Source organism: Aythya fuligula, chromosome 3 (assembly GCF_009819795.1).
Source record: "Aythya fuligula isolate bAytFul2 chromosome 3, bAytFul2.pri, whole genome shotgun sequence".
Taxonomy (NCBI): domain Eukaryota; kingdom Metazoa; phylum Chordata; class Aves; order Anseriformes; family Anatidae; genus Aythya; species Aythya fuligula.
In genome coordinates this window covers 51,910,294-51,923,011 of record NC_045561.1, presented here as the reverse complement: position 1 = coordinate 51,923,011, position 12,718 = coordinate 51,910,294, and the positions used below count along the sequence as shown (strand labels likewise).

Here is a 12,718-nt window from a genome sequence, read left to right as displayed (position 1 = left end):
TTTTCTTCAGTGGATGAGGATTTTTTAATACTTTATTGATTCAGAAGAACTACTGCTTATTTGACCAATTGATTAATTAAACAAGGAATGCAGCAGCTAGAAAAAATACTTACAAAGCACCGTGATGAACAATGTGCAATTTTACTGTATCTAATTTTACTATATATCTATGCCAGGCACATGACTAGAGCCTGTGAAAGTCTTCACTGAAAAAGTGTATTTTTTTGTTTTGACACAAGAGTAGTCTACAGAAAACAATGGAAGAAAAAAAAATCTTATTCCAAAACCAATAGCCCTCTGACTGATTTCCAGTCTTAAGCTGAAGTTCTTATGTACAAAAATGCACAGATGGGTCCCATTTTGCAAGAGAAACAGAAGCTGGACAATCCCCTGATCATTTCATCACTGTCACATGTCTGTAAAGCACAAGAAACATCACTGAAGCTAACAAGTACTTCCCAAAACTGTGAACTGATCTCAGGTGGCTCATGCCTTCAGTGCCTCAGCACTGAAACCAGAGGAATGTTCATTGTTCACACATTGCCTACCATTTTCAAGACTAAAATATAATGCAGCCCAAGGATTTTATGTTTTTTGTGTCTAGGTTGTTGGCTATATACTAACAATTAGGCTCAGAGTCTCTACTGAAATACTAAAAATCAGTCCAAGTAGGTATCTGTAGAGCAGGGAATAGAAATAAGGATCTATTTTTTATGCATGTCTAGCAAATAGGGAAGAACAAAAGAAAATTTTACTTAGATTTCCTCAAAATGTGTGTTTCGATGAAGAAATTGTATGTTCATCTTGTGTCCTTGCCACATCTTTGAGACAGACACAGGTGATAAAATGGTGCTGATGACAGTGAATCAACCCCTCAAGACGTGTAATGATCTCGTAGTCAGGCAGAGCAAGGCTGGCAATATCGAGGCCCAGCATCCGTGAGACCACCTCTCGGAAGTCTGCCAGCTGCGATGACAAACAGAAAGGAAATTCCTTTAACTACCAAGCAAAAGGAACACCTGGAGAAACATGTACATATATGCATACGTACAAACACAAGCATTTGTATTAGAAAGGCAAAATACAGGAATTTCTGCCGTTGGTCAACACAGACAGCTGAAGAGGATGGAAACGGCCCTTTGAGGCATACTTCAAACAACAAAACAAGTAAACAGCTGTGGTGCTAGCAATCTTCAGCAAAGAACACTCACAATTTCAATATTCTTTAATATCTTTCACAGGCACATCTTCCCTGCTGATTAAACAGTAAAAACTACAGAAAAGATGGGAAGAGGAGATGTACTTGACCTAGTAAACAGCAGAGACAACTGGAAATTTTGGCAGTCACATGCCACAGCACGTACTAAGGCACTGACCCTGACCTCTGCCTGTCAGAGCTCCTCTTTATTCATCAATTTCTCTTGGACCACCTTCTTGGACCACCCAGCCTGACCCTCCCCTGTCCCAGCTCCATGCTGTTCCCTCAGGTCCTGTCACCAGAGAACAGAGCTCAGTGCCTGACCCTTGTGAGGAAGCTGCAGGCTGCAATGAGGCCTCCCCTCAGGCTCCTCTTCTCTGGGCTGAACAAACCCAGCAACCTCAGCCACTCTTCATATGTCTTGCCCTCTAGACCCTTCACCAACTTCATAGCCCTCCTTCAGAGACTCTCTAATAGCTTTATGTCCTCCTCATATTATGGTGCCCAAAACAGCACATAGCACTCGAGGTGAGGCTGCAGCAGCGCAGAGCAGAAGCAGCACAGTCACTTCCCTCAGCCAGCCAGCCACACTGTGCCCGGTGCATCCCAGGACATGGTTGGTCCTTTTGGCTGCCAGGGTACACAGCTGGCTTATGTTCAACTTGATGCTGACCAGAACCCCCAGATCCCTTTCTGGGAGGTTGCTCTCCAGCCTCTTACTGCTCAGTCCGTACATACATGTATATCCAGAGTTGCCCCATCCCAGGTACAGAGTCCTATATTTGCTCTTGTTAAACTTCATACAGTTGGTATTGTCCAGCCCTCCAGTCTATCAAGGTCTCTGAAAGGCCTCTCTATCCTTAAGGGAATCAAGAGCTCCTCTTAATTTAGTATCATATGCCGTACTTTAGACAAGTCTAACACACAAAGAACAACGTGAAACACCATGTTAAACCCTAAATGTCAGTTAATTCTAATTTACTCCAATCCAATCTTAATTTTTTACTTCACTCGTGTATGCTCTGCCATTCTTTGTGAACATGAGAATGACCATTGTCTTAACCAGATGGCATTAGTTCAGTTCTGCATACTTTTAGTTTTCACAGCATAGAAAATATCCATGCAAAACCACAATGTTACATAAAATTATATGTGGTTATATCCCTGGAAAGCAGAAGACACCTGAAGAAAATCACCCAAATGTATTCAGAAGCAGTCAACCTAGCCACATCATCAATTCCATCAGATAACAGCAATTTCAATTTCCAGTAGTTTTCTTAACATATGCACTCAGACACACTGCATTTATATTCATGTTAAATATGTACACGCACGCTGAAAGAAATATTTAGCTCTTCATTCACTACCTTTTACAGAACAAAAGAGAGGTTTGGCCCTGTTTAGTATCCTTGAGATGGAATAACAAACAAGTCCAAAGCAGGTGAAGAACTACACCAAGTTGGGGGTGAGGAAGTTATTTTCCTTGTTTAATGGTTCTGGAAAAGTTCAGAACAAACTCAAGTGTTAACTACTAATAGAGTTTTGAATGAATTATCTGATTTAGCAACAGTAGGTTTATCTCAAGGAGAGATTTTAGCTAAGAAAACCGTTAGGAGGCAGGTGAGTATGTTACGTATATTGCTGATAGTTCTCACATTAGCAAAATGGCAATGCTGCTCAACAGTACTGCACAAGTATCAGGCACATGTTACAGCTTCGCTCCCCTTTCAGCAGCGTGGTTCTACCTGTAAGTGCCTGAAACATTCCTGGTTATTGCGGGTACTGGTGAATTATAAGATGAAGTTTTTCCTTCATTAACTCTGAAAGTTTGAGAACTAGTACTTTGCTGCGCTTGAGCATTCTACACTGTGTAGCCCACTTACCTCACCTTTCCCACGTTCTTCACATTTGGCCGAAGAACACTGCAAGTGTTTGAAAAGCTTTGGCATTTCAAACACATTCAGTATTCAGTATATACAAAGCATTCAGTAAAAATTCAACATGTGTGGTTTTAACAAGTATTCAATGTATGACTCCATAGTATGATTTTCTGAATATAATTCAACCATTTTCTATGTGCAGGATGCTTAATTTCCTCATGAGACATATGAAGAAATTAGATATTCCTGCCAAATTTCCAATGTTCATTATAAAACAAAAGAGGCCTAAAGCTTTCCAGAAATAAAGACCCCCCCCTTTTTTTCCTATGTTAGTAAAACAGTATTTTTCTAGACTTTTCTTACGAAATAGCATTCTTAAATATCATCTAGCACTGTTGCTGAGACCAACAACTAATGTAAAAATTATAGCTAGAAGGACCGACAAAGTTCTAAGCAATTTGAATCTTAAAATGACACATTCCTGACTTTAATCAAGTATCCCATTGGCTTTTAACAATGATGTTATCCATAACGTTGTTATAAAACTTGATACACTGGGGCAATTAAATACATACTTCATAATTTTCTGAAATTGGAATGGAACATACTTACTAGTGTGTCTCTCATTTAAATTCCCTGTACCCTCCCACCCTAACACACACGTTGGTTTCTTATGGATGAGTAACCACAAATTTTTTTTCTCACTTTGAAAAACTTGTATGTCACAAATCAATCTAAAATAGCTGTCTTAGAAATTGTCTTTTTTTTTCTTTTATTTTCCAACAATCTGAATTGATGGCCTATAGATGGTACTAGGTAAGCAGGTTTTATACCCAAGAGATATGGAAAAACACACTTTAAAATAATACTATGATTTTAAAGCACTTTTATTCTTCTCCAAAATGTGATGTAAAATGAATATGTTGCAATGCACAAAGAAACCAATGCATTTATTTTTCATTCTCCTGCATGTGTAACTTGAAGAGCTTTGACTCTTCTTCACAGCTGCCACACTAGATAATATTTCCTTACTTTATTTACACAAGGTTTTACCACAGCCATATAACCGTTCCACCTACAACACATTCTTTCATTCTAAATGACACTAGCACTTGTTGAATACCTGTACACCTACCTGTCTTTCTCTTCTTGTTAATTCTGCAAGGGTTGTTTTAAGCACCTTTATTTCACTGGAAACTGCTTCTAGCATATTTTTTGCTTTTTCTTTATCCTCAGTAGCTTTAAGCTCCTTTAAATGAAGTTCAGATTTGACAGAATTTAGTTGTTTCTCAACCTTTTCTTTCATTCTTTCCAATTTGCCTTGAGACTTATTAAGTTCTTCTATTGTTCTGTTCTGCTCCAAAGTCTGGATCTGCAATAACCAATTCATAAAGTAATGTTAAATTTGTCACACATTTTCGTCTAATATGAATGAATAATAATGATGGCTAATCAGGACTGTGCACTCTGATGAGCTTTCTTACAAATTCTTGAGGAAACCACGTGTATGTGTGAACCGTAAAATTATCAAAGCAGACTGGGCAATGTCAACTCATTTACCAGTAAAGCTGTTGTTTCAAAGACAGCTGATTCCCTATAGGGTTTGCAAGAAGGGTTGACTGGACAGAAAAGAGCCTACAGTGAGAGTTCAATCCCCGCTAGCCACTGGGAAAAGAATACCAAAAAAAAAAAAAAAAAAAAGGGTTGCCAAATGTTTTGGCTGGTGAAAATCCTTCAGTTGCAAGTCATCAATTTCAGTCTATAGGCTATTAAGAGCCTATAGGCTATTTCCCGCTCTACTCTGCGCTGGTGCGGCCTCACCTCGAGTACTGTGTGCAGTTCTGGGCACCACAGTATAAAAAGGACATGAAACTGTTGGAAAGTGTCCAGAGGAGGGCTACGAAGATGGTGAAAGGCCTGGAGGGGAAGACGTACGAGGAACGGCTGAGGTCACTGGGCCTGTTCAGCCTGGAGAAGAGGAGGCTGAGGGGAGACCTCATCACAGTCTACAACTTCCTCGTAAGGGGGTGTCAAGAGGCAGGAGACCTTTTCTCCATTAACACTAGTGACAGGACCCGCAGGAACGGGGTTAAGCTGAGGCAGGGGAAATTTAGGCTGGACGTCAGGAGGGGGTTCTTCACAGAGAGGGTGGTTGCACACTGGAACAGGCTCCCCAGGGAAGTGGTCACTGCACCGAGCCTGTCTGAATTTAAGAAGAGATTGGACTGTGAACTTAGGCACATGGTCTGAACTTTTGGGTAGACCTGTGCGGTGTCAAGAGTTGGACTTGATGATCCTTAAGGGTCCCTTCCAACTCAGGATATTCTATGATTCTATGATTCTAAGACACAAAGTTGCTTAAAATAAACCTTCCTCACTTCCAGAGGTGGCAAGATATCAGCAACTGCAAACTACTTGTTTCCACCTGAGTTAAAGCAGGTAATTTATTACTGCTGCAAGGTAATAAAACACAGGAACAATGAAAATTTAGCATCTTGAAAAAAAAAAAAAAAAATTATTCCACTCCACATGCTTATCAGATGATATTTGCTGTGAGCAATGCATGGGAAAACAGAATTACAATTATACTGACAGAAAAGAAAGGGATGCACGTATAATAATTTTCTTACACTAAACTGAAGATTTACATAGTGCTTATAGATGCTATTTAACATATCGACAAATTTCTAAATACACAACACATTGTAATTTTATATTTTTCTACACAAATTTGACCAGTACTTCATGGATGTATTTATTGCAAATGAACTCCAGCAGTATCCAAGTTGGAATAGAAAAAGGGGAAGAAGCCCAAATCTAATCTTTTAACTCACCTTAAGTTCATTGGTTTCAGACAGTTTGGCTTTGAGATCAGTATTTGTTTCCCTGGCCAGATCAAGCTGCTTCTGTAACCTCTCTATCATCTTGTGCAACTTTCTGACAGTGAGATTGGCCTCATCCCTCTCCACAGTTAATGCTGTCCTTACTTGCTTCTCTTCTTCAAGCTGGGTTATTTTCTGCCGCAGAAGGCTCATGTGCAACTCTTTGCTTTCAAGCTTTTCTTTCTGAGTCTTCAACTGGTTTTATGAATACAAGGATATTTAAAAATATATGTAAAAGACAATGGTACTACAAAGATTATTGTATAAATTTAATCACCCTGTTGCACATTTAACCTGAACTCCTAATCCTCTCTTGAAAACTCTAAAGCAGTATACATATACATTAATTTCATACCTCTTATATTACCAGTTGTTTGTGCTTCTCCATCCCTAAGCCTGTGCGTTACCTTCTAGAATGTATTCACATGTAGACTGCACCTTATTTGAACATAAATACCTGTGCATTGAACATCTGAGATTATATTATATATAAGGCACTTGCCAAATGTAAGACGTAAGAGACATTCATTAGGCAGACAACAGTTCCAATGTGGTAGTTTAAGATATTTCCATGTTTAACCAGCTTATTAAGCCTAGTACGCAAGGAGCACAGTCATCACACAGAAGTAAGAAAGCACTCATCCACTGCTCCTACACAAAGGTCAGCAATCTTAGTTTTGCAGCTTTGGTGCTCAGGAGGCTACTTGTTTTCAGCTTACCTGAGATGAACTCCCAAGCTGTACTCTGGAACAACTGAGGAGTGTTAACATTACCTCAGAGAGGTAGTTGCTTCCAGAAAAAAAAAAAAAAAAAAAAAAAAAAAAAAAAAAAACATAGTATGGTTTTAAACCTTAAACAGACCTCATGCTAAGCTCTAAACCATTCTAATAAGCCTAATAACAAAAGATTTCACTCTGTCACAACAGAATGACTGAGGGGTGTCTGGTTACATTTGGACAGATAATCAAGGTTCCAAAAGGAGCACTGTTCTTGTTGAAATACTTGGTGAAGTACAACTGATGTTCTACTAGCTTCTAGAGAAGCTTGTATAAGACACTTTCCTTCCCAGTAGATCCTTTTAGATTTAAATATCAACAGTAGTTCTTTATAGAAGTATATACTTTTAGTTCCTCTAATATGCAATCTGCTTGCACAGCTCTATACATTTTTCTTAACAATTATTTTTTTTGTAATGGACATCTTTGATACTTCTCATACATATATGAAGCTCTAAACTGCTGCCTCTAACAAGCTATCACCCTGATATAGCTATAGCAGTGTCTTATCTTGGAAACAAACAGTAACTATTCATTTTTGCTTACCTTCCTTCTTAGGCTATATGCCATAGTCTTGTTTTCAATCACTGCATCACCTTCCAGTTTGACCAACTGTTCTACCCGGGCTAGAATTGCATTCACATTCATATCAAATCCAACATCTGCTGCTACACTATCCAGCTTCATCTTCTCATTAAGTTGCTCCAGAAATATCAGATACTAAGATACGATGTGGGAAAATGGGAAAAAGAATAGTAAAATTTCATTAACAGTCCTGACATATAATTTAGAAGCAATTCCCCCTACGCTGACAACCAACTATACAGAGCCAGACTGTGCAACAAGGTACTGGAAGGATATATTTTTCATACACATTCCTGATAAAATTTCAAATTCTCCAGTTGTCCTTTTTCAGCCAGGATTTTTGTTCATAAACTCCTGGACCTACTGTATTTATTCTCTTAGCAAGATTAGATTGTCTCATGCTCCTCTGCAGCAAGAAAAGCACCAGGTATGTGTGTCTGCTTCTGACTCCAGTTCCTGCCTGTGGCTCTACTGCTCTACATGACCACACACTGTCAGGAAGGAGGAAGAAAGGACAGCTACATTCCACTTCGTGGGAGTGCATGCCCACTGCTCTGAGCTCTGACTGACTAACACGGATAAAACTGGTACTGGGGATAGTACGGGTTTGATCCCATGTGGTCTGAGGAAACACAGGAGTGTTAGCACAGTCAGACTTCTGCCCTTCTTTGGAGCAGTAAGTTTTAGAGATAACAGTTATTGGTTTACAAATTGCTTTAAAGATTATTTTTAATTGCATCTTCACCTGGCTTACTGCTGTAAATACATACATGTATCTAATATTTAATCTGGTTTTTGTTGTTGTTGTTGTTGTTGTTTGTTTTTTTTTTGTTTTTTTTTTTGTTTTTTTGTTTGTTTTCTCCTTGTTTTCTGCTGCCTGCTAGCCCTTTAAAAATTGCATACACTCACTGGTCACAATTAGCTTCTCTTACAAAAACCAAAGCTCTCCTTCTCCCTAAGAATCATATTTGCCTTTGTTCTTCCTTACTTCTATTGCAGGTCATAATCTTTGCAAAGAAATAACGAAGGAGAACAAAAAAAAAAAAACAAAACAAAAAAAAAAACAGTTTCATAACCGTTGTTTGAGATGAAGATGAAAAAACATAGCAAGAATCTCTGTGTTTCATTATGTTTGTCTCAAAAAGTTAAACACAACACCAGCAGAAGAAAGCACTGAAGTTGTTCATCAACGGGGAGGTGGGAGGGAACATAGACAATCAAAAATTGTAGAGCTTAGGGATATGGTTTAGTGGAGGGCTGTTAGCGTTAGGTCAGAGGTTGGACTCGATGACCTTGAGGTCTCTTCCAACCTAGAAAATTCTGTGATTCTGTGATCTAATTGCAGCAAAATCTAGAGATAAATTAAGAAACTACTGACACGTTCTTCACAGAGGAAGCAGGATGAAAGAACACCTCAATTTTCTGGTTTGCTCCTAAGATAGTGGATGCTTCATTCGGAAAAGTTATTGTATCATAGACTAATGCAAAACAGCATCGAAGTAGTGATTCTTTGCAAATTCAACTCAATAAGCACTGATCTTGGCCTGGTAACATGCTACAATGAACCATGCACTTTGTCTTTCTTAGCTGGCTGGTTTAGCTCTTGTGCTATGCCATTTTTCAAACTCTTCATATGCAAATGTGTACCAAGCTAACTGCATTTATTCATTCAATTAATAAAGCAATCCTTGTAGTTATGGTGGTCTATGGATATAAAAGAATCAAGGATTGCAAGATTTGGGGAGTTTGTGGATTGGATGATATATTACAGAATGATGGAAAAGCTTTGAAATCAAAGAATCCTTAAAGGACTTCTGATATATATACAGAGACTTTTTTTAAATCCTTCCCCCTTTCCTCCTCCCCCCCCCCCACCCCGCCCCCCCACACATTAAATGGACTTTGAACTTGAAAGCTTATCCACTTCTTCCAACTAAAACTGTCAGTTAAAGAAAAGATATTACTACTCCCCACATGATGCCTTACTTTGCTAATTCACACTATTTGCAGTACTGAGCAATACTCAAGCTGATCAATGTAATACAGTTAGCTGCATCTCTGGCTTTACTGATTTTTATGAAAATAAAGTAACACATGCAACTACTTTTTGTTTCTCAAGCTTCAAACCATCTTGCATCATATCTATAGATAGTAATTCCTCTTCCAAGTTTTTCAGTTGATCCTGGAAGGTCTCCAATTGTTTTTCAGCTTTTCTGTTTCTCTCCAGAGCTTCTTGATACAATCTGGTCTGATTTTCCAAACTTTCAGTCAATTTAGCTACTTGGGTTTCAAACTGAGATACCATCTAGGGAGCAAGCAAGCCAAAAGAAAATATAGGGTTAAGTGAGAGTGGAAATTTTAGAAAGATATGAGACATCTATTATCAAATTATTAAAAGGAGGATAAAATATCTTTTTAAAATACGAAATTTTAAGATGCAAAAAGAGTAAACTCTGTTGCAACCACCCAGAGCAAATGGCAGTGATGACATTTGTAAGTAAAGCTCCTAAAAATGAACAGCAGAAGTAATACTTGAGTCAATCAAATAAAAGGAGCTAATATATTGTAACATGAAACAAACCTAATTTTAATGACACAGAAAAATTTAGATTACAATTAAATAAAAAAGAATAGTTTGCACCTTAACTACCTAAAAATAAACTGAGAAATTACTGCTGCTTGTACAGAGGTAAAAAACACTGAACTGCAATAAATTCTAAACTGCAATAAGACTGTGAGAACCCTAACAAACATTTTATGTTTTTGTGCATTGTATATCACTCGGTAGGAGAAACAGTTTTCAGTAGCTTGTGCCAAGGGATGTGTTGCTGTCTATGAACATGGAGTCCCTCCATCAGGCTGCAGAGGGTCTCTGCTCATAGCCCAGCTGCATGGGGTCCTGCAGGCTTCCAGAAACCATAACCACATGAGGGATCACACCATAGAAGGTGATTATTTTGTAGTCTCAATCTGCTACTTTATCTTCAAAGGCACCCAGAAGTAACCTTCACCCCTGGCTTAGGAGCAATCATCATTTTAGGGATTTCCTAAAACAGAGTTGCACCTTTATTACCCGTGCCTGTACCCAATGATTGACAAAGGCTCTATTTTTTGTCCTGTAGTTCTGACCTCCATAACCTCCTGGGCCAATCCCTCATGCAGCTCAATCTTTTTGTATTAAATAAATAAAAAAAATAAAATAAAATAAATAAAGAAAAAAAACTAACCACTTTTTGCCTTTTTTTTTTAATGTGACTACCAAATAATTTCAAAAGGGTGCCTTTTATTTCTAGTGTTACAAGAAATTCCAAATGCTCAGAGGCAGCTCTTACCTTGAGCCAGGTTCTTCCCCACTGGTACTAAATAATCCTCTGTAAAATGTCTGAATTGTTTTTTTCTCATGTGTGAAGTGTGACAAGAGCATGTGGTAGCAGTTGTCCCAGCACCAGGCCAGAAAGAGGACTGTGCCTATGCAGTGCCTATGCAGTCGCTAGGCCATTTCCCTCAATGACCCAGCAGTAACCAAGACAGTTGTATGCCGACTCCAGCTGAGTGCAAAAAGCAACATGCAGGATGTAGCTACAAGGTCCTTCATACTATAATGGTGATCATTTTTTCTCTTTTCCAACATAACTAGACATTCTCATCATCTTAGTATTATCTTGATGGTCAAAAAGCTGCACTGTTCTGGTTTGATAAGATGATATCTTAAACTACCACTGATTTATATGCACACAGGGGCATAAAAATACAGACAATCTATAGTCTGATCAGTTGTTCCTATCTCAGGTCAGATGGGTAAGTAGTCAAGGGAAAAAGCTTCAGCTATATAAATTTTTCTGCAACAAATCTGCGAAGGACCTGAACCCACGGACCTCGCAGCAGGGCTGGGCTCTGTGTGAACTGATAACAATTGCTTGCCTTGGACTCAAACTCCCTATGAACCCTTCTGGTACGTCATAAATAATAAATAACAAAAACACCTAAGAGCTGTCTAAACATACTCAGATGATATACATCTTATAACTGATGAAATGATCATCAGAACAGTGATTCAAAGCAGCATCTTAATCCTGCAGTAGAATACCTTTCACTGGACATTGCTATATTTTTTTATTTATTTTTTTTTTATAATTGTGGAGCCCAGAACTGCATGCAATATTCAAGATGAGGTTGCAGCAATGCTAAATATAGGAGAATCACCTCTTCTGACCTGCTGGATATGCTGTCTTTATTGCACTCCAAAATGCAGCTTGCCCTCCTGGTTGCCAGAGCACATTCCTGGCTCACGTGGGGCCTGCTGTCAAGCAGAACACCTGGGTCCCTTTCTGCTGAGCTGCTCTCCAGCCTCTTGTCTCCCAGTCTGTACCTGTACCAGCATTATTGCATCCCAGGTGCAGCACCCACAACTTTCCTTTGTTGAACTCCATGCTGTTTCTGATGGCCCCATGCTCCAGTCTAAGCAGATCCCTTTGCAAGACCTCTCATCCCTCCAGGGTGTCAACAGCACCTCCCCATTTAGTGAACTTGCTGAGGATGCACTCCACTCCTGCATCCAGATCACTGATAGAAATGTTGAACAGGACTGGCCCTAGAACAGCCCTGGGGAACACTGCTGGTTACTGGCCTGCCAGTTGAACCCCCTTCAGTATGACCCTTTGAGCTCTACCATTGAGCCAGTTCATCATCCATCATAGTGTTAACCTGTGTATCTCACAGCTGGACAATTCGTTCAGAACTTTGCTGTGGGGTATCAAAGGCCTTACTGAAATCCAGAGAGATTATGTCTACTGTCTTCTCTTCATCCATGAAACAGGTAGCCTTATCATTGAAGAAAATCAAATTACTAAGGCAAGACCTTCTCTTCAGGAACCTGTGTTGACTATGCCTGATATTATTTTTTCATCTGACTTTCAGTAAACCCCGGGATAGTCTTCTCCATAAGTTTTCCAGGGACTGAGGTTAGTCTAACAAGTTTGTTCTCTCATGTCCTTTTTGTAGATGGGTATGACACTGGCTAGCTTTTGCTTCAAGTTAGACAGTTTACTGAAAGGTATATGAGAAATTCTATCTGAAAAAAAATAATCCTTTGCTTAACTGAGTGATGGTAAAGCATGCATACCCTAACACAAGAAAGTTATACCCAAGTCCTGCAAAGAAATTCACCCAGAGATGCAATGGGAATCTGATCAAGAAGGTCAAGACCAAGATATATTCCTGTCCAGTGAAGCCTTAAAAAATATTTAATTCTGATGTGCAGAAAGAAAAGCAGGTCACTGTAAAACAGCTTTTTTGATGACACAATCTATGTTCTACTAGAGATGGATTCATAAGTGTAGAACATTGACGTTTCAGCTCAGTTATTTCAAAGCCCCTAATCTTCACACAGAAACTCTT

The 12,718-nt window shown here is 39.0% G+C and overlaps 1 protein-coding gene across 1 annotated transcript in view; it reads right to left on the bottom strand.

The window, feature by feature from the left end:
• Nucleotides 1-755: 755 nt before the first annotated feature.
• The window catches only part of CCDC170 (coiled-coil domain containing 170), a 35,568-nt gene continuing 23,605 nt past the window's right edge, over nucleotides 756-12,718 (bottom strand). The window contains 6 exon segments of the mRNA XM_032183874.1: nucleotides 756-801; nucleotides 803-966; nucleotides 4,214-4,450; nucleotides 5,913-6,155; nucleotides 7,283-7,456; nucleotides 9,426-9,626. Coding sequence (XP_032039765.1) covers nucleotides 756-801; nucleotides 803-966; nucleotides 4,214-4,450; nucleotides 5,913-6,155; nucleotides 7,283-7,456; nucleotides 9,426-9,626 — 1,065 coding nt within the window.